This window comes from Varanus komodoensis, unplaced genomic scaffold, assembly GCF_004798865.1.
Source record: "Varanus komodoensis strain SLA01 unplaced genomic scaffold, ASM479886v1 scaffold73, whole genome shotgun sequence".
NCBI lineage: Eukaryota > Metazoa > Chordata > Lepidosauria > Squamata > Varanidae > Varanus > Varanus komodoensis.
Window position 1 is genome coordinate 2,165,586 of NW_025336386.1, and position 26,672 is coordinate 2,192,257.

At 39.7% G+C, this 26,672-nt stretch overlaps 1 protein-coding gene across 1 annotated transcript; it reads right to left on the reverse strand.

Moving 5' to 3' along the window:
• Positions 1 to 269: 269 nt before the first annotated feature.
• MEIOB (meiosis specific with OB-fold) lies at positions 270 to 22,527 on the reverse strand. The gene is made up of 13 exons (XM_044452567.1): positions 22,459 to 22,527; positions 16,777 to 16,834; positions 15,733 to 15,864; positions 14,921 to 14,993; positions 8,389 to 8,584; positions 7,802 to 7,902; positions 6,441 to 6,493; positions 6,256 to 6,351; positions 5,425 to 5,526; positions 4,719 to 4,872; positions 3,517 to 3,706; positions 2,836 to 2,922; positions 270 to 377 (listed from the first exon to the last, which is right to left on the reverse strand). Exons 1-13 carry the CDS (start codon positions 22,525 to 22,527, stop codon positions 270 to 272), a joined length of 1,419 nt encoding a protein of 472 aa, XP_044308502.1.
• Positions 22,528 to 26,672: the final 4,145 nt, after the last annotated feature.

The window sequence follows — 26,672 nt, forward strand, 5'->3', positions numbered from 1 at the left end:
ATTTGAAATTATAAGAAACACACAGAGAAAATTTTAAAACTTCATATGCATAATTTTCTCAAATGTATTATACCTAGAATGCAATTTTGCTTACACATTTTCAAAAGTAGAAAGTACATCTAGATCTTTGAGAGAGAAGCAGCATTACAAAAACCGACACACAAAACACAGGTTTTGGTAACTTTGCAATAAGATGTCTAGAAGATGTAATTTCACCAGTTCAAGAAAGTGAAACACACTTGTCTGCTTTTTGAAGCTGGGTATGGTATTTATTTTTCTTTTCTAGGCAGGTTTTGACTGGCCTCTATAGGATCTGCTAATTTGCAAGAAAGCAGACTCACTCTTAATCCAGTTCGTGAATTGGCTGAAATAACAACCTATGGAAGTAAGTGTGAAATAACACCTTTTGAAACAAATGTAAAGCTTAATCCCCTATCCCTCCTAAGAAAAGTGTTCAGTCTTATGCATGTTTCCTACAAACAAATCTGTAGAACTCTCAGACCTGGTAAGACCATCTCTCTGATATCTAACAGGTACCTGTCCTGACTGGGGGAAGGGGGTGGCAGGAAGGTGATGTTTCCCTGCTGTTTCACTTGTGTCTACACAAAATGGTGCCCAAGTGAGCAATGCATGGGAAGAGAGGAAAGAATGGGGGCATCCTACCTTCTTTCTACCTACTGAAAGCTTCTGTTGCTCCCACTCTTGGCCACAGAACCTGACTCCTTTATGACAACTTGCCTAACCCAACAGCAAAGCTCTGAGTGAAGGGCAGAACCTTCAATAATCATTAAGGGAGGGGAGCTCAACATGAGATCTCCAAAACTAACTCCAGTCACACCTGAGTCTGCTCCTTGTCTCCTTGTTGGGAGAGCCGAGCAGTAGATGGAATGCTATTACTAATATTTTATCTCTATGGGATCTAGGTATCTGAGAGTTTTCCCTGGGTGAGCCCGCCTCAGTCCTCTGATAGTCCCTCAAAGGTATCAATAGACAGCACATGGCTCTCTGCCCTTTTGGTTGGGAACATGGCCCTGCTTTTTTCTTAATGTTATGCCTGAAGAAATAGGGGAAAAGTTGGGAAGAATAGCTATAGTTAGAATGAATATACTACCCAGGATTTTGTTTTTATTTCAAACAATTCCCATAAAAATTGAGAAAAAGCTTTTTGATGATTCAAATACACAAATTTTGAGATTTATATGGCAAAAGAAGAAACCAAGAATTAAAATAAAAATGCTCCAGGAGGCCAAATGGAATGGAGGTTTTGGTCTCCCAGATTGGTTGTTGTATTATCAAGCATGTGTGCTAGTGTGGCTAAAAGAATTAAGGAACAAAAGGATTTTATATCATGAAGGTCACGACTTACAAATGGGCTGGCATGCTTTTATGTGGTATGAGAAGTGTAAAATTCATGGGTATTTTCAAAATCTCTACATTAGGAAGGCATTGATTTCGGTATGGGAAAAATAAAGATAGAAATTTATAATAAGATACCGAGATGGCTTTCTCCTATGGAAGCTTTTGTATACCCAACTGCATTAAATTTCAGTAAGATTGTGACTTATAATGACAGGTTGGACAATGAAGGAAAATTGAAATTAAATCAAGAACTTCAAGACCGGGGCATTGATCTTTCTTGGTAGCATCAAATGCAGATAAAATTGAGACACGTTAAAGATTTTAAAATGTATGGTTTCTATAAAGAACAAAACACTTTTGATCAGTTTTAAAATCAGATGAAAAAATGATTAAAAGATTGGAAAATGAACAAGTTAAAGAAACTATGATAACATAGGCACAAAACTTTGGGTATAACATTGAATTGCAGAGGTGGCAAAAGTTGTGGGAAAGAAATGTTAAGATAACTTTGGCAACTTCCTATAAAGAAAACTTGTATAAAATGTTTATAGATGGTATCTATCACCCAACAGACTAGCTAAAATGTTTCCGAATATGTCAAATAAGTGTTGGAAATGTAAACAGAAACCTGGTACATTTTATCACATGTGGACCTGTGATAAAGCAAATAAATAAATAAATAAATATTGGGTTAAAATAAACAGATGACTTGGGGGAAATGTTGCAAAGATCTGCAATGTTTAAATAAAAAATATTTTTGTTAGGCATTCTCCCCAGTGATCTCGATAAACAAAATATATATTTGACTTTGCATGTAATAACAGTGGCAAGGATCGCATATGCGCAGTGTTGGAGAAATGAAGAGCTACCAGCTGAAGATTTGATCTTGAACAAGATATTGGACTGTGCAGAAATGGATAAATTGACTTTATCTTTTAAGGAAAAAGAAGATACATTTTATTACCAAACATGGGACTTTTTCTATCAATGGCTACAGAATTGGAACTCTAATATGGGCTAAAATACATAACCTTTGTAGAGAAATAAGACTTTGTACACAGTATGTTTGACGTCTTCAGAATAATTATTTGTTTAGTGAGTAGAAAACAATAAAACTTTAGAACCTAAAGAAATACAGGAAAAGGTACAAGAAATAGTAACAAAAAAAAATAATTCTAAATTGGCAATGTTCTTTTGATACCTCACTTTTTGGAATGAAGGCATGACTGGAACTGGGAGGGAAGCTCTCCCACTGAAGGACATGCAAAGTCCATTTGTCTGACTCTGCCTTAAGTGAGTGGGATGAGCAACCCAGTATAGGATACTATCCTCTGCTGTTAAGAAAAAGGCTGTCCTCCTACAGATCTCAGCTCTTGACTCAGTAAAAGACAGTTTTCAAGCAGTTATGGGTGAGATTAATGGGAACAGTGCTTCCTCAGATAAGGGTTTTCTTTAAAACAATATTCATATACTTACTTTAAAATAAATTTTGCTTCGTTCCAAAAGAAAGTGCCATTTTAGGGTTGTCTTTTGAGCTTCTGTCAGAGACTGGAACTCCTGAACCTAGTAGAGTAACCACAGTTTAATTGGCCTCATAAATTGAGCACATAAACATTTAATTGGCACATAAACATGAAATGAAGCACATGCCAACAAGAAGAAATGCTTTTCCAGGAGAAAATCCAGTGACTGGCAACCTAATCTTCCTTCAAACCAAATAACAACTTAAGTATCCCACTGCAGTTTTTCATAATTCCTTGAAGTGGGGGAAAAAAGAGTACATGAAAAGAAAAACTGAATGGAAAAATGTATTTGTGAATAAATAGATAACCAAATTATAATTTTAGTATAAGTTTAGTATGGTGTAATTATCACAGTACTAACATATTTACTTAGAAGTAAGTCTCATTGCCTTCCACAGAGTGTTCATTCTGAAAAGTATACTCAAATCGGCAGCAAAACCAAGCTAGTCTTAAGGGATCAGCAAATGCATTGCAACATTTCTCTTTTTAGGTTAGTCTGCTTCATTGCAGGCAGGATTGTTGCCAAAAGTTACAGGCACTGATGCCACACATAGCTTGACTAGGCTATGAATAATATTTCTTGTTAGCACAACATAACCAGATGCAAAGTTATTTCTACTACAGTATTTCTCACCGTGTAACCAAAAGTTTCCTCAGCTACTGTGTCTGAGAGCTTACAGGAATGAAGAGTGCCTGTTTGGTCAGTTAGATCAACTAGCAGATCAAAGCTAGCAAAGCCTGGCATTACATCTGAGGAGGAAGCCAATCTGCTGCAGAAAGAACATGTGTTTGTGTTTTCATTGACCACATAGTGACACTTAACACTGCAAAAAAGATAATTTTTTTTGTTAATTAATGTGCACAGAGTTAATTGATTTTCAAACTGAACTTTTGTTATGGAACTTTTTTCCATATCCACTTCTGGAGCACACACCTCTTCTTAAACTAGAATTTACAGACTGTCCCCTTTATCTGCATAAAAACAAATAGTACCTGTAGTCATGTTGAATTGCTAGTAACCGAATTCTCTGTGAACAAGTTGCATTGTGTAAAGACATCTTATTCTTTACTACTAGAGTAAAATACCTTAAGTACTAGAAGCAAATAGAATACAAAGAGCCCATCATCTCTGCTTCAAGTCTTTAAATCATTAAATGGCATCCTAAATGTGAATGATGGAACCAAAGACCCTTGGAGTTAGATTCTGTTCTTTAACTGTGTGCTGAAAATTTCATGCATATGTTCTTACTAACAAGGATTCTACCAGTCTAAGCTGTAGGTAGAAGGGGCCAGAAGGGGCCACAATTTCATGCAGTTTTGCAGCTGTACTTTCAGAGTGTACCAGAACATGTTTTCTGGAAACCAGGGTAGAAACTCCCTCAGGGCCAGGAGACTGGCCAAACTCCAACTAGATGCTGCTGCAATAGATTTTTCCTTGTACCATGTGCCCCCCACCATATTTGGTTTACATCTATGGTCACTGTGATCTCAAATGAGAACTCTCCTATGGAGGAGCTCTGATAGCCACAGCCTGAGAAACCATAGCATATTTCCTCATACTTTTACTGGAATGTGCGTAACTGCCATCACCAACCCTGAGAATGTGTGTGTTCCACTGAATAGTCTATGCACATTATCATGCTTCAGTAGCAGGCTGGGAAGAATGATTGGGGAGCAGAGGATCCTACGACATTCATGTTAGGGGAGGTCACAGTAGTTCAGAAAAGGCTCTGATGCAAAATTAGAAGAGGAAAGGGATTTGATGAACAGAGAGATTTGACATAGAGAAAAGAACAAAGGTTCAGGACAGTGCTTTGAAGGTAATGGCATGCTTACCATCTGTTTCGTATTATTTTAGCAGTTTCATTATCAATATTCAATGTAGAAATGTAGGCAAAAATAATGCCATAAAAATGATCTACTTTCCCCTCATTCTGCAAAGCTTTCATCTTTAATTGCTCCACTGTGAAAACATCAACTATTGTCTGCACTAAAGAACAGGAAAAAATTAAGGTTGTCTTGAAAAACAAAAACCTAACATGATTTAAAGTCAAAAGACAGTTCAGTGGACTTTGGATTCAATACAAATGAATTTAACATGAAGACAAACACTTCAAATAATAAAAGGTAAATTATTTGAGTTGATATATTAAGTTAGAGCTGATTTATCTGCATGTTGCCTTTTGACACTGGTATTTGTATAATAAACAAAACTGTTAAAGTTTCTAGATTAATTATGGTTTCCCAGATTGAAGTCCAACTGTTGGTTCATTGGGCCAGAATGAGTGAATGCAACATTAATTTATATTATTATATTTATAACATTTTATCCCTCAACCATTCTTAGTTGCTATTTCTCAGATTGATATGTACATGAGGACAAAACAGACCTGGTAATCTTTTTTTTTTTTTTAGGACCGTATGATAGAACCAAGCAAACTACAACTTGGTTCTGAGGTTTTTAATTTAAAAGGAAAAAGCCAGAATCAAGGTCCCAAGGAACATATTTGTCAAAGCAGTCCCTTGCCTGAAGAACACTCACAATTTATGGACTCTCTGAATTGATCTCCCATGTCATCATCCAGATCTAACATTTCTGCATTTTCTCTTATAAAGCTGAGCAAAACATTTGCTTCTGGTGTATCTTTAAAAAGATATTTTAAAAATCAATATTAATGAAAGTTAGCCTTTATAGTGCAAAAATACTTAATACAAAAATTTACCTTAACTTGGCCTTGTGTATTATGGTCAACTTCTGCTACAAAATTAAACTTACAAAGGTGCTTTATGCATCTATCTCGGAATTGTCTACTCTTTCTGAAAGTTGCTGCTGAAGCTCTTGGACAAAGTCCTTTCCCTTTCTAGCATGTGGCCTATGAGTTTCTGTCAAGGCTTTATACACAAACAGGGTTTTGAGGAGAGATTTGAAAAGAGAGAGGGGAATGATACCATGCAGTTATGGTAGTTATATCAGATATGAGAAAGCATATATGAGAGGCAGTTTCAAACATAAGGGGCAGCAAGGAAACATAGAAACACAGAAACAGAGTGAGTCAGAAGGAGCCTCCCAGGCCATCTAGTCTGACCCGTGGCTCTAGCTGGCTCCGCTCACAACATGTCTGCCATGTGCATGTTCAGCCTATCCTTAAACATGCTCACCGATGGGGCATCAACCACTTCCCGTGGAAGCCCACTCCATACCCTAGGGGTCTTAACTGCCAGGAAATACTTCTTGGCATCCAAGTTGGACCTTGGTTCCTTGAGCTTGCCTTAATATAAAACCTTAATATAAAAACTTAAACTACTATTGTATTAAAACAGTAGACTATTATAATGCATTTTATGACAAATAAAAGTCTTAGCACTCTCTTACCAGGCTGAGTAGTAATTATAGTTTTTGAGATTACAGTTGCAACCATGCAGTTTCTAAATTTGTCAAAGTTTATTCTTAAATCTGATGCAAATATCACTAGGAAGGAATATTAGAGTTCTAGGTGTTAGTTTTGGTGAAGTTTTACTCTCAGATAAATACATTCTGCAATTAAAAATTAATAATACCTGTTTCTTGAGGTAGCCAGCTCTGTGCAAGTTGGATTGATTCATTATCCCAGCTAAAGATTTAATAGTGTTTAATTAATACAAACATGGCTTTTTTTTTAAATATCTGTTAATTTACAAGTTTCTATTTTGTAAAATCAGGAAAGTTACCAGATATTAAAAACATACAACATAATGACCTGGTTTACATGACAGACCGGGGTTAACAATGGAAATGTTAACAATGGTGAAATTGTACTATATGCAGCTATTTTGCATACTGAATTTCTGCTTGAGGGTTGTCACGTCATGGGAAACTGGCAAGCATAGTTTAAGTGGGTGGAGGGTTAAAGGAATCAGATCCTTTACCCATTCACTTTACCACATTCCTGCCCTCCCAACATTTCCAAAACATCTTTTCCCTTTCTTTTTACTCTGTCCAACGCTCACCTTCTCCTTCACGCTTCTGCAGCGCACTGCCCATCCCTTCTAGCGATGTGTCTCCCCACCCCTTACTGTGTTGCACAATCCTCTTTATTGGTAAGTTGCATGGTCAGAGAAAGCAGCTGGCATTGCTCTTCAAAGAGCCTGCCCAGCCAAAATGCACGATTCTAAGGGGTCCTTCTGCAGTGTCAGACATGGGAGGGATATCCCAGGAACTTGTCTGTGTCACTTAAGAACTTCTCCAAAATAAAATGGAATAAAATAAAAACCCCTTAGACTGACAGGGGTTCTGTATTCCTGAGCATAATGAACATTCTAGATTGAGAGGTAGTATGCTACTGAATGGCAGATACCAGGGATGGGCAGAAGAATGTTGAAAAATAGGAAAAGGCTTCAATCATGCTTTGCTCTGAGACTTCATGGAGGCACTTGCTGGTCACTGTTGCAAACAGGATGTTGGACTAGGTTGACCTTAAGTCTGCTCCACTAGAGCTCAGCTTATTAAATATTATTTACCTATAAATATCCTCATACTAACATTCATGCATACATTGATCTATGGATGGTGCTAGACAATATTTAGCTCTGAGCAAGTAAGATAATCAGTAGCCTAACTAAATGGCTTCTTTTATTTCCTCATCTCGATGATGACCTGTCATAATGGATTTGCAGCTCTGTTTCTCCCTGCCTCTCCTGAGAGGAAAATTTGTCAATAACTTATAGAAATAGGTAATATATTAAAAGCCATTTGATTCAGCAGCCTTATATATAATAGAGGTTAATGGATATTCCTGCCATTTAATGAACATTGGTGTATAATCACAGAGGGCACACAATTAACAAGCAGCTTCAGTTAATGGTAGCAATACATACTGACATTCCATGTAGTCATTTATATTAATGGGTATAGTGGAATTGTGATTTAGAATGCAGCTTACCATATCATTGCAAAGGAAGATTCTGTTTCATCATACAGCCATATTTCACATCTGTGACCTGTCCGTCTGTCTGAAGTGGTGAAAACCTTTGGCTCACCAACCTTAGTAAAGTGAAAAGACTAATTTTGATCTCAATTTTATATTCATGCATATCTTGTCAAACAGTCTACTGATCTGTGACGCCTGTGCAGGACAGTTTCCCAGTGGATTATGCCCTTAGCAAATGTTGTTGTTTTTTTTAAGATTAAAGAAATACAGGGAAATTTCAGCTAGACGTGAGTATGAGTATTAATTCAATAAACCAATTAAGGATAATATTTATCTGTGTGTAGATGTAAAAAAAAGCTTTAGGTAAGTCTCCTCATATTGCCATGCTGTGTCAGTACACCATTGCAGATATATGAAGCTTTTATTGAATATTACTTTAGAAACTTTTCATTCATGTTGCTTGTTAACTTTTCTTAGCACTAAATCATGCCATGCTGATTGAAATGAAAGAAGATCCAATAAATTCTTATCATACAGGAATCAATTAGATACTAATCTATGGCAGAAACTCTCCAAATTGTATGGTTTTTCTGACTTACTGACTTAATGGCTGCAAGAACATTAATTATTCTTCCATCCAGGTTCTGTCCATTGGCCACGATATCCCCCAGACAGTAAAAATCTTGAGGGTCCTTCACAGGTAGATTCAACACAGACAGCAGTTTGGGGTCTACCTCATAGCAGGAGCATATTCGGACAACAGAATGATTCTCGCTGACCAGTAGCTTGTAGCAGCTGACATACAGATATATAACACGTAATCCATCATTCTGATTTCTATACTATGAGCTGTTGTTATCCTTGTGTTATACTGATGTTGTGAAAATTACATGCAATACAAGTTTTATTGGTCTGTCAAGTCTAACACCTGAAAACAGGGACTCTGTTGTAGGCTGTAGTTCTATCAATACAAGTGTGTCATGGCTGAATGTTCAAATATAGGCCAACCTTTTGATTAACAGAGTTCCTACTAAAAACTCTGAAATGGCTTCCTGGTGTCTGGCAAAAGTATTCACCTACTCAAAGTTCCTCAGAAATTATGTAGAAGTAGAATGGTTTCCATAATCAAATTCTGCAAACATCCTGTTTTCAAAGCAACAATTCAGAGGTCTAGTTTGGTGACTAATTGAAGGTGCAATTGACTGTAATCCTGTACCCACTGACTGGGGACTACACCACATTGAACTCAGTGGGATTTATTTTCAAGTATGCATGTGTAAGATTGTGCTATAAGACACACCTAGCCAGGTGACCCCAGGCCACACACTAAGTCTCAGCCTAATCTATGTCATATAGCTAATATGGGGATAAAAGAGGAAGAAGGAGAGTAATGTAAGCTGCTTTGAGCTTGGCAGTAGACAAATACAGCAAAACGAACACCAAACAATTCTTTCCCATACACTTATTGTGGTAGGATACATCACAGGATATATTAAGCAGTGAGTATCTTTCAGGGCTCCTTCATGGATCACTGCCTTGTCATGGCGAAGGAGCTTGTGTAGCTCAATGAAGCTATGAGCTCTGCCGTGCAGGGCCACCGAAGATGGACAGGTCATAGCAGAGAGCTCTGACAAAGCGTGATCCACTGGAGAAGAAAATGGCAACCCACTCCAGTATCCTTGCCATGAAAACCCCATGGACAGCACCAAAAGGCAGAAAGATATGATGCTGGAAGATGAGTCCCTCAGGTCGGAAGGTGTCCAATATGCTACTGGGGAAGGGGAAGAGCGGAGGGCTAGTACTAGTAGCGCCAGAAAGAATGAAGCGACTGGGTCAAAGCCGAAAGGACACTCAGTTGCAGATGTATCTGGTGGTGAAAGGAAAGTCTGATGCTCCAAAGATCTATACTCAGAAACCTGGAATGTAAGATCCATGAATCAAGGGAAGCTGGATGTGGTAAACAAGAGATGACAAGACTGAACATCGACATCTGAGGAATCAGTGAACTAAAATGGACAGGAATGGGTGAATTTAATTCAGATGACCATCAGGTATACTACTGCGGGCAAGAATCCCTCAGAAGAAATGGAGTAGCTTTCATAGTCAACAAAAGAGTAGGAAAAGCAGTACTGGGATACAATCTCCAAAACGACAGAAATGATCTCAGTTCGAATCCAAGGCAAACCATTCAGCATCACAATAGTCCAAGTCTATGCCCCAACCACTGGTGCTGAAGAGGCTGAAGTTGACCGGTTCTATGAAGGCCTACAACCACTTCTAGAATTAACACCAAAAAATGATGTCCTTATCATCATTTAAATGCTAAAGTAGGAAGCCAAAAGATAACTGGAATAACAGGCAAGTTTGGCCTTGGAGTACAAAATGAAGCAGGGCACAGGCTGGTAGGAATTTGTCAAGAGAATACGATGTTCATAGCAAACACTCTTTTCCAACAACCCAAGAGACGACTCTACATATGGACATCACCAGATGGTCAACACAGAAATCAGATTGACTATGTGCTCTGCAGCCAAAGATGGAGAAGCTCTATACAGTCAGTAAAAACAAGACCAGGAACTGACTGTGGCTCAGATCATGAGCTTCTTGTTGCAAAATTTAGGCTTAAATTGAAGAAAGTAGGGAAAAGCACTAGACCACTCAGGTATGACCTAAATCATATCCCTGATGAATATACAGTAGAGGTGACAAATAGATTTAAGGAATTAGATCTTATAGACAGAGTGCCTGAAGAACTATGGACGGAGGTTCGCAGCATTGTACAAGAGGTAGCAGCTGTCCCAAAGAAAAAGAAATACAAGAAAGCAAAATGGCTGTCTGAGGAAGCTTTACAAATAGCTGAGGAAAGAAGGGAAGCGAAAGGCAAGGGAGAAAGAGAAAGATACACCCAATTGAATGCAGAATTCCAGAGAACAGCTAGAAGAGATAAGAAGGCCTTCTTAAATGACCAGTGCAAAGAAATAGAAGAAAACAATAGAATAGGGAGGACCAGAGATCTCTTCAAGAAAATTGGAGATATGAAGGGCAGGTTTCATGCAAAGATGGGCATGATAAAGGACCAAAATGGCAGGGACCTAACAGTGGCAGAATAGATTAAGAAGCGGTGGCAAGATTATTCAGAAGAACTATACAAGAAGGTGCTTAACATCCCCGATAACCACGATGGGGTGGTCACTGACCTCGAGCCAGACATCCTGGAATGTGAAGTCAAATGGGCCTTAGGAAGTCTGAGCAACAACAAAGCTAGTGGAGGTGACAGTATTCCAGCCGAGCTATTCAAAATCTTAAAAGATGATGCAGTAAAAGTGCTACACTCAATATGCCAGCAAATTTGGAAAACTCAACAGTGGCCACAGGATTGGAAAAGGTCAGTTTATATTCCTATCTCAAAGAAGGGCAATTCCAAAGAATGTTCAAACTACCGCACCATTGCACTCATTTCACATGCTAGCCAAGTTATGCTCAAAATCCTGCAAGCTGGGCTCCCGCAGTATGTGCACCGAGAACTACCAGAAGTTCAGGCAGGATTTCGAAGAGGCAGAGGAACTAGAGATCAAATTGCCAACATATGCTGGATCATGGAGAAAGCTAGTGAGTTCCAGAAAAACATCTACTTCTGCTTCATTGGCTATGCTAAAGCCTTTGATTGTGTGGATCACAACAAATTGTGGCAAGTTCTTAAAGAAATGGGAGTACCTGACCATCTTATTTGTCTCTTGAGAAACCTATATGTGGGTCAAGAAGCAATAGTGAGAACTGGACATGGAACCACTGATTGGTTCAAAATTGAGAAAGGAGTTTGGCAAGGCTGTATACTGTCGCCCTGCCTATTTAACTTATATGCAGAGCACATCATGAGAAAGGTGGGGCTAGATGAATCTCCAGTTGGAATTAAGATTGCTGGGAGAAATATCAACAACCTCAGATATGCAGATGATACCACTCTAAATGGCAGAAAGTGAAGAGGAACTAAAGAGTCTCTTGATGCGGGTGAAGGAGGAGAGTGCAAAAGTTGTTTTGAAACTCAACATTAAGAACACTAAGATCATGGCATCCGGTCCTCTCACTTCCTGGCATATAGGTGGGGAAGAAATGGAGGTAGGGACAGATTTTATTTTCCTGGGCTCCAAGATCACCACAGATGGGGACTGCAGCCAAGAAATTAAAAGATGCTTGCTCCTGGGGAGGAAAGCTATGGCAAATCTAGACAGCATACTAAGAAGCAGAGACATCACCCTGCCACCAAAAGTGCATACAGTCAAGGCCATGGTTCAGCCAGTTGCAATGTATGGCTGTGAAAGCTGGACCATAAGGAAGGCTGAGCGCTGAAGAATTGAGTACTTTGAATTGTGGTGCTGGCGGAGACTCCTGCAAGTCCCTTGGACTGCAAGGAGATCAAACCAGTCAGTCTTAGAGGAGATCAACCCTGACTGCACTTTAGAAGGCCAGACACTGAAGGTGAAACTCAAATATTTTGGCCACCTAATGAGAAGGAGGGACTCCCTGGAGAAGAGCCTGATGCTGGGAACATTGGAAGGCAAAAGGAGAAGGGGACAGCAGAGAATGAGGTGGCTAGATGGAGTCACTAGGGCATTGGGTGTGGGGTTGGGTGTACTCTGGGGGATGGCGGAGGAGGATGAATGTTGTCCATGGGGTTGCGATGGATCAGACACGACTTCGCGACTAACAACAACAGCAACAATCTTTCAGGGTTTGCAAAAATAATGGACAATAATTGAGAGAATTTTGTGCCTCAAATGCTTACAGCAAGTGCAGTTTGGATTCATACTATGACCTAGTTTGTGCAATATGACAATCCAACATGGGCAGTGAACCACAAAGTTGTCATGTCATCTGAACTCTGTCCAGTTGTCATTCAGTGTGTGTGTGTTTTTTTAAATAACAAGCAACCCCAAGGATCCATGGGCTGTTATAGGGTTTGTCTTTCTTATGGTGGGTTGTTGTGTTGTCTGAATCCAGATCACCATTCCCACCATGGGTAAAGACTAGCAGACACGACTTGCTTGGCAAGAGCAGCAAAAGCCCCTTGTTGTTCTTCCCAAGCTTGACCTGGCCCTTGTGGGGTGGCTTGCACTGTCCTGCTGTGCTCCCCATCATGATCAAGAACATTTTATGACTGCCCCACAGCTTTTTGCATTTTAAACCTTTTCCTCCAGTGATTGAGAAAGCCACCCTGAAAGCTGGCTTCTGTGATACCCATTTTGGCAGCCAACCAGAGCTCCCTCAAAGTGCCCCCTTGAAAAGGGACTGACAGTGGCTGGCTGATTCTTTAACAAACATTTTATTGCACACAAATGGCACAAATAAAATTATATTTAGATTTAGTTTAGATTTTTAACTTTGTTTAGCCACACTAGACAACTGTGGATGTTTAGAGTTGCACAAGTGTGGAAATCTGAAGCTTTAGCTGGGGCAGTGTCCTGGGGAAAAGGGGTACTGGCTGCCACGGTGCAGCATACAACATCCCTGGACACTGACTCAAAACAGTTTCAAAACATTCCCCCACCTTGTGTTTGTCTTGAAAGCTATCAAAAGGCAAGTGGGTTGTCAAAGTGCATTTCCTCAAAAAAGGTAAGAGGAAGCACTTTTGCACTTTCCCAAACACCACCAGTTTTGGCATGAAGGGCAAACTGTGCACTACTTTGTGGACTGTCAGGGTGAAAAGCAAAAGTTAAGGAAATTGCCACAAAGGTGGTGTAAATCACACCACCCTTTTTCCATAGCTGTCAAGAGAAATCAAAGGAGGGAAAAACCTATCTGAAGCCACTTCAGGCCAATATTCAGGGTTGGCACCTGCTGCACCTTCACAGCAGAATGTTAGGCTCGACCCTCCTGGCACTAGGTTAGCATAACAGGATTAGCATAACAGGATTAGCATAACAGGATGCTTATCAGCTGTCCCAGGGCGTTCTCTCAGAAAATGGGCAAGGCTCATCAAAGGCATAAAACTTAAAAAAAATAGACTAACCGCAAACCATTCTGCTTCTGTATCCAGCTTGCTTGCTCAACCTGATGCCGCTGCCTACGTGACTTTGTAATATACCATTGTTCGCTCATTTGACTGTAATCGATTGTAAAGGTATAAGAACCCCGTTGTTCTTCTGCTAGGGACCTGCACTCTTACCAGAGTGTTGGTCCCTGCGCAGGTAATAAACTCCTCTTAAAAAATACCAACTGGTCTCTGGTGTCATCTGTAAAACTGTGGGACACAACACAGATACTCTGAAGAAGATTGCTCTAGACAAGGCTTCAAATTCCCACTTACATAACTGAGCAACTGTAACAAAAAGTTTTAAAAATAATTATACAAACTTATTTGTGCAATTAAACTTTTGTTTGCCTAAAGGGGGAGAGGTGTTTCTGAAACCTCCTCCAAGGTGCAAGTAAGGCACTCTGCAGAGGCTGTCAGTGACTGACAAAATGGGGATTTCAAGATCTCGCTTCAAAAAGTTTAAAGTGCAAAAAAGCTGTAGAAAGCCAAAAACAGTCACTGATCACAGTGTTTTGGTCCTGTCAGGGTTTCCTCTGGGATATGTGTGGAGGACAAAGGCATAAGGAAGGGAGGGAGTGCACAACTCAGTTCAAGCCCAATGTCAAGCACATTGTGTGATGTTCACAGAACAACCAACCCACCATGGCTTTTGTGTTAAGGATTACCCTATTTTGTGCCTTTTTATCCACAGTAAATAAATGATAAACTGTACCAGATTATTCTTTGGAAAAGTACTAATGGAAATGTCTTAACTGGGCAACATTTCAGAGTTATATTAACATGCAAGTTTTTACAAGAGATGAACCATTGCACCTCTGCAATACAGTATTACCTATATACACAAGAATAACTTCTGTAAAGTGATGTGGATCTTAAGTAAGATGCTACATAACTCAGAACCTTAAGTAATAATTGAATGATATTGTAGTGTTGCCTAGCTGTTAGAGAGCTGTGCAGTATAGTGGAGATCATTAACTCCCTATCTTACTTATATAATTTTTAAATAGTGATGTCTACATATTTTGATAGCAATTCTCTGCGTATGCCACTTGTAACTACATGATTTTAACCTTACTGCAGGCACAAGAATCTTGCTTTACCTAGGAGTTGAAGGGCTGAATTTTTCTTCCTTTTCAACCTCCTTTGTGAGTACTAAAGGATTTTCAATTATGACTGTAACAGAAAAAAATGGAAGAAAGCTTTCAGTGACAGCAATCGATATATTAAACAGGTAACACTTGCAACTCAATCCTAAGGCTTTGTATAACATGTGTGATAACAAGTATGGAGTCCAACAGCAACTTTATACCAATCCAAGGCCTCAGAATTTAATGTTTTATCATAGTAGAATTAAATATTATGGAAAAATAACATTATTTTAGATTGTAAGCCTGCAAGCAAGTTTTTTGAAATATATAATGGTTTTAGCCATATAAATGTGGCACAATCAGGACAAAGTTAAGGCCCATTAATTTCATGGGAGATCCATTGAAATGAAGGAGCTATGCAGAGCATTGCAATCCTGTGCATATTTCTTAGAAGTAAATCCTACTGTGTTCAATGGTCCTTACTCCCTGGTATCTGATCATATGATTGCACCCTTAAATACTTAACTCTGGGTCTGACCTAAATTTTATTATTATTGCATACCATTCTTAGCAGAAGGAAACATAATAACAACTTAGGATCTTCAAGGAAATCTAGGAGATTTTGTTTTGTTCTATGTCTTTTGATGATAGTTTTGCTACATTTGAATATATTGTTAAGTTTACTTTTTCCCCTCTTGTTCAGACAATTTGAACATTTTGTTTCCAGTTAAACGGTAAGCAACTCCTAGGCCACAAAATCATATGAATTTGAAGAGTGGAACAGCAGTTAAATTGAAATATGTTCAGAATAAAGTTCAGCTTACCACAGTCACCAACTCGAAAGCTTTCTGTAAGTAATTTAATGTAGTCTTCTCTTCCCCAACAATTTACATTTATGAAGTAAGATGGCGAATCACGAACAGTAAAACCAAAAGTGTACCTTTCTGATCCAATGTCTGCAGAGAGAAGAGGGATTTTTTAAAAAATCAGTTAAAAGTTTGCATTTAGTGTCAGGCATGCGGTAATATAATCTATGCTTATTGTTACATTCTCCTTTTAAATCATGGCACAAATCAGTGCAAATAAAATGGAACACTGGTGCTGTCATCGATCCCAGCTACTTGCTGTTGTGCAGAGGAGGGGGGCTGTCAGCACCACAGTCTCAGGTGCTCTTGGAGGAAGGAGGGGTGCCCAATTTCTTTCTTTTTTTAAAATGTGTATATGACATACTGTTAGGGAATGTGGAGACTGGAGCAGCAACAAAAAAGAACCTTGGGATCAGAGACAAAGGGACATCTAGAAGCTCAACATGCTGGATATAGCTAATGGAGCATCTAAATTAGAAATACGTAAAAACATGCAATAAAGTAGAGCCATCTTGTTCATACCACTAGAGGTCACCAAATTAAAAAAAGAAAACAAACATGCAAAACTTCTTTTCATGAACGGAAAAATGGGCTAGAGTCACCTCAATTAAGTTTTATACAAAGAAGTTGATAGCAAGTGCTCTACTGCTTTGAAAATAAACTTTGCATTGAACTTATACATTGAACTAAGTATAAAATAGTTATTAGATGTCCCAGAAATAGTGGGAGAGGGCCAGTGCTCCAAACTTAGTTGAAGCATCTGCCTTTAAAAAGACTACAAGTGCAGGCAACAGTGAAAGGTAAACAGAGTTGAGAGGCTGCTTGTTCCCCTTAATTTCTTGTTACTTCTCTTATTCTGTGTAATCTTCATCAACATTTCAACGTCGTTTGTCCAGAAAAAATTACCATCCAATTATATGCATGCGGTTTAGTTAGAGGAATCACTGACAGAAAAATGAAGACTAAGCAACAGAGGTTTAATGCCTTAAAAAGAACTTTTACTTTTTCTGTCTGGAAAGGCTTTGGCATCTGTTTTCCTAATTACCACACCAATTATACTCTAGGAGAAAAAAAAGAGATTACAAAATATATACATAAAATTCAGATGTTCAGGATGGGTTTGATTTCACAGGTTTTGTATTCCTTCAATAATAAAAAGTACCACTGTTGCTATTTTTATGCAATTGCTCTACAGAAGTATTAACAGATTAACAATATAAGTAGTTCCCTCTGTATATGAAAGGATTGACAAGTTACATATGTTATTTAAAAAACACCCATATCTGTTTGCCTTTATATAAGGAGAAAGCTTACCTGAAAATGTATCTAGCTTTTTTTTCTCAGACCAGAAGTACAATGTACAAAGCTATTTGTACTAGTAATGAAGGCACAATGGGGAGTAAGATCATACCAGACCAGTTAGGGGAATGGTCTGTGAATCAACCTGATGAGGACCGTGTGATTTTCTCAGACCTTCCATGTTATAATTATAGGTAAGTGGCTGTATTTCTGTTGCTTTTTTTCACATTTTGAAAGCATCTCACATTAATTTCTATATCTCCATGAATTCTCCCCCAAGGTGGAGACAGCCAGCCTTCTCAAATCCTGTTTTGACAGCAACTGACAGTCCCTTCAAAGTATCAGAGTGGCACCTTAGGGATTCTGTCAAAGCATTTCTTTGTGCACAACATGTTTTATGTTCTTAAAAACAGTTTCTTCTTAAACATTAGGATGAATACAAAAAATATGGCTACACTATACAACTGCAGAGTGTAGTTTGCAGGTTTTTGATGGTGGGAATTTGAAACTTTAAATGGGGGAATGTTGGGGGAAGGGGTCCTGCTGTAAAGGAGCAGCCTTGGACATTGCCCCAAATAGGCTTCCTCACACCCTTTGCTTTATTTGGATGGTTTCCAAAAGATAAGCTGTCAAAAGAAACCAAAGGCATGAGTGATCTTGGCTCACAAAAGGGGATATTCTAATTTATACTACTTTTGCAGCAAGATACTTTTCTTTTTTCACCCTGACAATCCTTAAGGTAGCAATGCACATTTTGCACTTTCCCCCAAGACTCTAGGTGCTCAGGAAAGTGCAAAAGTGTATGTGCCTTTTTGTGCACTTTTTGTGAGGGAAAGGATTCTGACAGCTAGGTCTGATAATTCTGGGTTCCTTTCAAAGAGGGGGTTTGACAGGGAAATGGGCTTTTTTGACTGGGACACATGCAGGCAGATGCTGTTACCCACAATGGTGTATTGTGTTGTGCAAACTCAGACTATTTTCCACAGGGTGGCTTGTTTTATGTCCACAAGACACTCCAATAATTCATAGCTTGCTCTAGAAGTTTTTCTAGCCACAGTGAGTGTCTTGTTGTCTGAATCTGAGTGATAAAGCCTGTTGTGGGTGTCAGCAACTGGCTAGTAACTTCCTTGGCAAGATAAACAAAACCCCTTCCTACTTTTGCCAAGCTTGCCTGGATACCAACTAGCCCTTGTGTTGTGTGAACCCAATCACAGACAAACAAAATGAACAACCCACTTGTTGAAAAATAGGCTTTTAGAGTTCTGTTCCTTTCAGTCACTAGGTGGGGCAAGAAAACTATTCCTGTATTTATCTGGATGAGTTCCTTCAGAGTATGTGTGTAATGGAACATAATTTCTTTAAGCATCCAAAAGTTTTCTTTTAAAGTGAAATCTATTAATTCACAATCAAAATGTTAACTTCCCCGACTCACAGTAATTTAATTAGATGGCAACATATCCTGTGTATAACTCTGTTGATAATAGATAACTGGTTCCTGGAATTCAAAATGTCATTTAATGCCTTACAACCCTGTTTACAACAATATTTATTTCAAAGTCTTCTTAAAGTTTTATCTTTACAAAATTATTTAATTTAGAGTACTTTAATCGAGTGAAATTCCATAATTCTAAATTAAAAACAGATGAGCCATTCCTCAACCTCTTATAAATAGCCTTAATTCTGAGGGAATGATTCCCAAATGTGAAATGTTTGGGATTTTAGCCACACTGCTGAACTAATCAAATCAGAAAAGCGAAACTTTTGTGTCTATTTGACAGTACTTTGTGCTGACATTTTCCAAACTCCAGTTATTTTTTTCTATCTTCAGCTTAGCTCATTTAGAAGTTTGGCATTTGTATCACTTAGAACAGTGATATAGTTGTTCTTTTATATATCATTTCATGAAAATAATGTAGTGTCTAGTTTATTGGAGCTAGCTGTTTATGTCAAACACACACATTTCTGCTACTAGCTTCTTTTAAGATTGATAACTTAAATCCCTGGCATTAAATAAATTATATTTAAATTTACTTTCTAAATAGAAAGCAAGATTTGTTTGCCAAATTAAACTACAATAAAGTAAGTTCTAGCTCAGTCCATTTTAAAATGTTTAATCTTCTCACTGTGTTGTAAAATAAACCTTCTGTCCCACAAGAGAACCTTTGGAAAAGTTCACATGCTTTCTTTTAACTTTTCATAAAGGAAAGAACTAGTCTTATGATAAATCAGCAAAAGGTTCACAATATTTGTGTACCAGTTATATTTGATGAAAAGTGAAAACTGGAAGGTACACATTGCTACTGTCACTACTGTTTAAATAAACTGCATCTGACTTTCACATTCAAAGTTATCTATTATGAGTCCCTGAATTATTAATCTTTAGGCTGTTATCCTATATGCATTTACTTGAGAGTCAACCCTATTGAATGCCATGAGACTTACTTCTGAATAAACATTCATAAAACTCAGGTATACAATTCACACAACTACAACTAATTATAAGTAATCCATTAAACTATATCTAAAAGGAATGAGGGAACTGTAGAAATTTCAAAATGGTACCTACAGTGGAACCTTGGCTCACGAACTTAATCCATTCCAGGACTCTGGTTGTGACCCAAATTGGTCATGAGCCAAGTTAAATTTCCCCATAAGGTTCAATGTAAATAAGGTTAATCCGTTCTGTAACTATTTTGTTTAATCAGAAAAATGTGAAGCAAAGTGACAAAGAATAACAAAGATCACGGCCATCTCCCCGCCCTTCCAGCATCCCTGCACACACCCGTCATCCTGGCGCATCGGGGGCGGGGGGGAGATAGGCATGATCATGCTTGAGGGGAGATGGCAGAGATCGCAGTTGCGCTTGTGCAGGAAAGATGGCCGCAATCTGGCCATCTCCCCTCCCCCAGCACGATCGTGGCCATCTTCCCACTCAGGGGGGGGGGGGGGGAGATGGCCACAGTTGCTACCCAATGTGGAGTTCGTGACCTGAGTCAAAATGTTTATGAAATTTTTGTTCGTGACCCACTTTAGTCGTGAACTGAGGCATTCGTGAGCCGAGGTACCACTGTATTCTCTGTCTCTCTCTCTCATAAAACTTGCAACTCCACTTTTTTTTGTTAGATGTTGCATTATAGTTGTTGTCTCTTTTCCATATGGATTAGCTTTTTAAGTCTAAGGCTACAATCCTACACAGGTTTAGACAGTGAAAAACACCACACCACAAAACAAACTTCCACACATTCCAGCATTCTCCAGCCAGCCTTGCTGGGAGCTTTTGGACTTTTGTTCTGCCTAAACATACATAGGATTGCACTATAAGTCAGTTTTCTTAACATTTTGTATTCCAACAAACCAAGCTTAAGTTCTGTTGCATTCTGACAATATAGCATGGGACTCAGTAGCACAGTCTCAGCACCATTATCTTATCTCTGTGATATGGTTGTGATTTGGTCCTATCATATAAAATGGAGGGCAATAGATATAAGTACTAATGAACCAGGGTCCAGGAATTAGTCTTGCACAATGCACTATGTCAAGCCAAGGGGGGAATAATTCAGGTTAGAGTCCTTGCCTATAAAGGCAGTAAGCATATATGCAACAGTGCGAAGGATTTTCAGCCTGCTAATGCCATGCAAGCCAGCGAAGCATGGTTTTAGCTTCTCTACCTGTGGTAACATAAGCCACTAGTGCCATTACAGTAACTAGTTCGGCTGCATAATAGGCAACTCCAATATTCTACCTCTTCATTGTATTCTAGAAGTGACACCCACAAGTGCCACTGTGCCCATAAGGCCAGGCTGAGGTGCCTGCCAAGCTATTTCCCCATTATGCATGTGAATGGAATGATTCCTCCTTTCACTTGAAGGGGTGTGTTTGTGGGGAGCACTCCTTGCTGAGAAATGGCTTGTGTGAAATACACCCCTTCCCCACCACCAAGGACCTTTGAGGAAAAAGGATCCTTAATGGGAAGGGTGAGCCTTGCCCCTCTGTTGCATTTTTACTCCCTGTACAAGTGATCTCCACTGTCTCGTATAAGGAGCACTCCCCGTTCCCAGCTTTTTCTCACCCCATGCAAATGAATGGGGAAATTGCTTTATTCAGTCACACAGGGACTGAGAGACAAGTGAGAAACAAAGTGGGACTAGAGACAGACAGACAGACAGACAGACAGAAAGTGGGGCGGGGGAGAAAAGGGGACAATAGACAGGGAGCAGGAAGGAAGGAAACAAACCAGGGAGGGAGAGAAAGCATGAGAGAGGAAGGTAAGAAAGATGCCAGAGAGAAAGGCCAGAGGGCAAATGAAAAGGAAGGGAAGAGGAAGGCGAAAGAAAGGGAGCAAGCCAAAGAGAAAGAAGGAAAGAAGGAGGCATCATGTGGTGTGGGCAAGAGGAGAGACAGAAAGAAAAGAGCCAAAGAGAGCGAGAGAGAGGAACCTTGGTGGGTAGGACACACACAAGGTGCACATTCATGTACACGCAGAGTACTCCTTACATTTCTGTAAAGAGGTTTACAGCAGTCAATTTGTGTTGGTTCTCACAGCACTTTTTCAAAATGTCAAATGTGTCCATAGGCTCAGAAAGGTTGGTGACCCCTGCTCTAGCATGACTAAAATAGAGTCCAGGACCCAGAGGAGCCAATTCAACTATAAATTACCTTGTGGAATTTTGGGGAACTGGCATGTGGGTATGATGGTGGTAAAACCTCCCCAGGGTCAACTGAGCATCCCCTCCATAAATTGTGATAGAATTCAGGTAAGCAGACAAAGGATTATACCCTGGATGCGCTACTCTAATAAAGAAAAGGAGGATTCATGGAAAGGAATGCCGTTCTGATTCTGCATGTACAGAGCACACAAAGATGCAGTGGACATGCACATATGCTCCTTACAATATAGTTTTTTCCCCTTTTCTCTGGGATTATCTGATAGAGATATTCAGCAGTTAGGAAATAACAACCAGCAATGGAAAATATTGCCTTATTTAAAAATTGGTCAAGGGAAGCTGGGCATGAATGGGAATACCCATGTAAGTAAAGCTTCCAATCCATAGCCTAAAAGAATGCCTCTTCAATGTATTGTGATGATATAATGCAGACTCTGCAGAAATTATCAACTCAATGTCTATTTAAAGAAAATACAAAGAAGTCTCTGATGCTTCAGTCAATGAACTGCCCAGTCAACATTGATGGCTGTGATATCCATACTCCTTGGTCAAGAAAAGCATCAGTTTTCACTTTCTGAGGGAACACAAAGAGAAGCTAACATACTTTGTGCCTAATAATTATGCCAACACTGTGAATATATAAAGACAATTTTACAGTAACATAATACAGTTATATACAGTTTCAGTGAAGAACAAAAAGTACTTATATATCAAGACCTACAGGATGAGCAAGATTAGGGTGCACATCAGAAATGGCTACAAACTTTTGTGCTGAGAGGGAATAAGCCATTCTTTTTACCTGAAACTAGAGAAAACATGTTAGCATGTCATGAAATATTAAAACTATAGCAAATCACTTAGAGAACTCTATACAGACGTGATCAATAAAGCTATTTTTAATTGAAGATGTGTTGATATATAACACCTCTTTTCTGGGGAAAACTTAGGGTTCTGAAGTCTTTTGAATCTGTATGAGAGTCTGCTTCTTTTCTGTATGAGAATAATATAAAAATACATTCTTTCATTTAAATTTTACTTACATTTCATTTTAAATATTACATTTTGATATTTTATTGGCACTTTCACACATTATGAAATCTGCACATGAAACCTGCATTGTGCAAAGGCAGTTCAAAAACAGATTTTAGATTGTACAAAAAAGTAAATATAAGGCACAACAGTAACAAGCTATATAGATTTCACATGTCTACATTAAGACATTAAGGTTTTTATTTATATTCCTCTATGGATAGTCCCCCCCCACCCAGAAATTTGTTCCCTCAAAATTCAGCCCCAAGCCTATCAATTTTTGTTTAGTTCCATTTCTCAGAGTTGCATAAAAGGAACCAGTCAGGGTTGTGGATCCACTGTTGGATGTAAGATGAGAAAAGCCAGGGTTCAGGCTGACCATGAAGCTAAATGGCTCATTCCAGATCTCTTAGCAAGCATAGCTGATTCTTATTAATGATAAAAAGGAGGAACTTACTGAACACCTTGGAAGGACAGGATAAAAAAATATATCAATTATACAAAAATAAGAAACTGTGATTTTAAAAAATGAATCGTCTTTGAAGAAAATTAGCATAGCAAGCATGTGTACCCAGGACTCAAAGAATTTTTGTTAAGCCGTTAAAGCCCAAGAGAATTTGAATAAAACTCTGAAGCCACCGCCTCATATGCTGTAGCCCAAACTCATGAATTTTCTTTCAATTTATTAAAACCTAGATGTTTTGAAATCTTATTCCTTAAAGAGGCATTATTTCCAGTGCTGGCTCCAGGAAAACTAAATAAATAAAAATGAAGGTGAACTAAGAGACGATGAAATAAATTCTGGAGGCCTTTCTTCCTAGCCCTACCTACAAGCCAATCCTTTATTACTTATTCTAGTGGCATTTGCTTTTTCTAATAAGAAAAAGGATTAAGGAACTGCTGATGGTAGCAACAAGTGCTTTTTAGAAATGAACAGTAGCAACCAATAAAAATAGAAAATAATATTTTGGGGTTAACAAAACTTGGACTCTGAAAGAGTTTGCTCTAAGCCTGCAGCATCAAGAAGCCAAACAATTTTGTAGTTGCCTAAAGACTTTCTGGTTTGTTGCAAAACATTCATTTTAAAAACCAGATTGTAGAGTAAAAATGTCTTTACTGTGGAATGCTCAAAACTCCAGGCCTCACACACACTAGCATCAACAAGAAGTTATAATTCACAGTGTGTCTAAAAACTTTTTGTTAGTGGACAACATTATGTGAACAAACTGTCAACAGCTGGTGTTGCATAGCGATGAAGATGTTAGATGGAGACAGGAGACCCATGTTCTGGCCCTTAACCTCTCACCTACCTCACAGGGTTGTTGTGAGGATAAAATGGAAAGGAAGAGGACTTGTGTAAGCCACTCTGGTTGCTTAAAAGAGGAAAACATTTTGGATATAAATGTGATGATGAAGATAATTGTACTAATAGCTTGGTTTTATCCTCAACCCAGTGAGATTATTTTGAAAGTTATTTCTTTTAACCTACTCCTGCCCATAAATTCTTTGGTAGTTAAGTTGTCCTACTCGAATGTTTAAACATTCTAACAGGGAATCTTTCATCTGTCTAAGGTGGCAACATACACCCCAATTATGCCTCCCAGGCATCTATCAATAGTATATCTTCCCTCAAATACAGTGATAAATAATTCATTGCCCATTGGAAAAGAACTAGTATTTTTTAAAGACTGAATTAGATTACCTTGAAGAGGCATTTAAAAGACAATTTACCACAAAAACATTGTTAAGTATTTCATGTGCTACTGGTTGATTTGAATTTCTACTAAAATGACATTTGAATCGTAGGATTAAATGCTGTGCAATCACTAAAGGTCTTATGCTGTATGCAATGAGATTTTAAAGGAGTTGTAGGTGAGAAGCTGCTTCGTGCAAATGCCTCTGAGACAAAAAAACAAATGATGCCTCCAAAGCCAGTAAGAGGTTTGTAGCAGATTTTAATGTGGGTCCAGTATTTTCCTTAGGCATGCTATTACTCAGTGGCAAAAGCAACTTTAACATTAGAGGGGTTCTGCAGCCTTCACAGAACAATTACCAGGATGCTGTGCACAAAACTGCGTCAGTTAACCCCGTTTAAATTGATAGCGCAGAGACAGTCCTATCCTGACAACCTAGATCAGTTTAATAGGCATGGTGTCCTGCCAAGAAACCCTGGGAACTGCGAGGGTGTTAAGAATTCATACAAAGTTGCACCCCATACCCTTAGTTAATGGGATGGAATAACTACCAGTAGGATATGTTTCAGCAGCATTTAATTAAAAACAGAAAGGCCAGAAGATCCAGTCATAGATCTCCTGCTCTCTCATGCAGCCTGGCCTTGGAAAGCGCTCCTAGGAGAGGTGAGGCATATGGGGGAGCAGGCTTGAGGTGGCCCTGGCACTGCTGCCCAGTTTTGTAAGGGTCGTTATACGAGGCAATTTCAACGGCCACCCTCTGGCCGCCGGTTGACCAGAAATGAAAATAAGGGTGCTTGCTTCATAATGAAGATCACTTAATGTGGATTAGATCAACCTTTGCCCTAAGTCATATTCATTTGAAGGAGCTCATTAAAGACAATTCCCTCTGGGCAAAGCAGGGGTGCTATGCCATGGGAGATAGCATTATTTAAGCTTTTGGCGCTGTGACAGGATCGTAACTTGCCATCGATCTCAGAAATAAAATAAAATGAATGAGTTTGCCTGTACACAGATTTTAAACCTATCCTGGATGCAGACATGCCTGTTATGCCCTTCAAGTTCTTTGTATTTGAGTCGGAAGAGTCTGAGGTAAATTCCTCACAAGACTACCCGGGGCACGAGCCACTGCTTCACATTTCTGTGAGGGAAGGGAAGCGAGAATTGCAGCAAACATTCAGGGATTTGGGGCTACTTGTGAGTTGTGAGGAAAGAAAAGCAGCTTATTCGCACTGAATGTGTCTTGTGCCTAACGCCGCCATTAAAACCCGGGGGACATTCGCGTTCCTGACAGAACAAGCCTACGTGCTGTTGCCACAGAAGCGTGTGCGTCGTGCCTGGGGAGAGGACGCACACGCCTCTACGCCTTAAGAGGCAAAACCAGACGCTCCCTCATGACTCGTTGAAGGGACGGGAGAGAATACTGGAAAGCATGTTTTCAGGTGTATACCACTTCGGGGATCACGCGTTTCTGGAGGACAAGATTTGGGAACGTGCAAGACAAAGATCGTAAGATGGCCGGTCCCACGGGAGAAGAGAGACGCAGGAACAAGCGCAGCAGGGACCATCCTCAACCCCAGAAAGGCGGGAAAAGGCCGCGGCGCCAGGGCGCATGCGTGCACTCCGGGCGGGGAGGGCGCCCGCTCCCTCCCGCGGCTCCTGGGGGGGCCCGCAGTCCGAGCGCAGCTGCGGCGTCTCCGCGATGGCAGGGAGTGCGCGGGAGGCCCGGGCCTGCCTGCTGATTGGCTGGTTGGTTTTGGCTGGGTGGCTTTGGTCCAGTCACAGACTCCCAGCCCCGCCTACCTCGCAGGGTGGTTGTTGGTGAGGGTAAATGGAGAGAAGGCGGCGGAGAGCTCTTTAAGCTGCCTTGAGTTCTTTGGAAGGAAGAAGGTGGACTAGGAATACAAGGAATAATCATTTTAATCCCGGGTTGGTGAGAGCTGTGAGCGCTGCAGTAACTCGGTGATTAAGAATTTAAGAGCCATGTCACATCAACAGGAAAGCAGTCCTTCTCTCCAAGTGATAAGAACAGGCCACCTTGCCCAGCCTTCTGTTTGCACAGTGGCTGGTCAGCTGCCCACAGGGGCCCACAGCAGGGCTGGTGGACCCCCCCCCCACACACACACACTGCCCATGTTCCCCAGCAACTGGAGTCCATAGGCATACTGCTGCAGATACTGCAGGCAGCTTGAAGGCATCCAGTCTGGCAGACACA

What these genes read in the sequence shown, in the direction of transcription:
- MEIOB (XM_044452567.1), bottom strand. Translation starts at nt 22,527, where the DNA reads ATGGCTTATTCCCTCTCAGCACAAAAGTTTGTAGCCATTTCTGATGTG. An exon ending in CTTTCGAGTTGGTGACTGTG is followed by an intron (nt 14,994 to 15,732) that starts GTAAGCTGAACT and finishes TTTCTGTTACAG; the next exon opens with TCATAATTGAAAATCCTTTA. An exon ending in AAAATAATACGAAACAGATG is followed by an intron (nt 3,707 to 4,718) that starts GTAAGCATGCCA and finishes TCTTTTTTGCAG; the next exon opens with TGTTAAGTGTCACTATGTGG.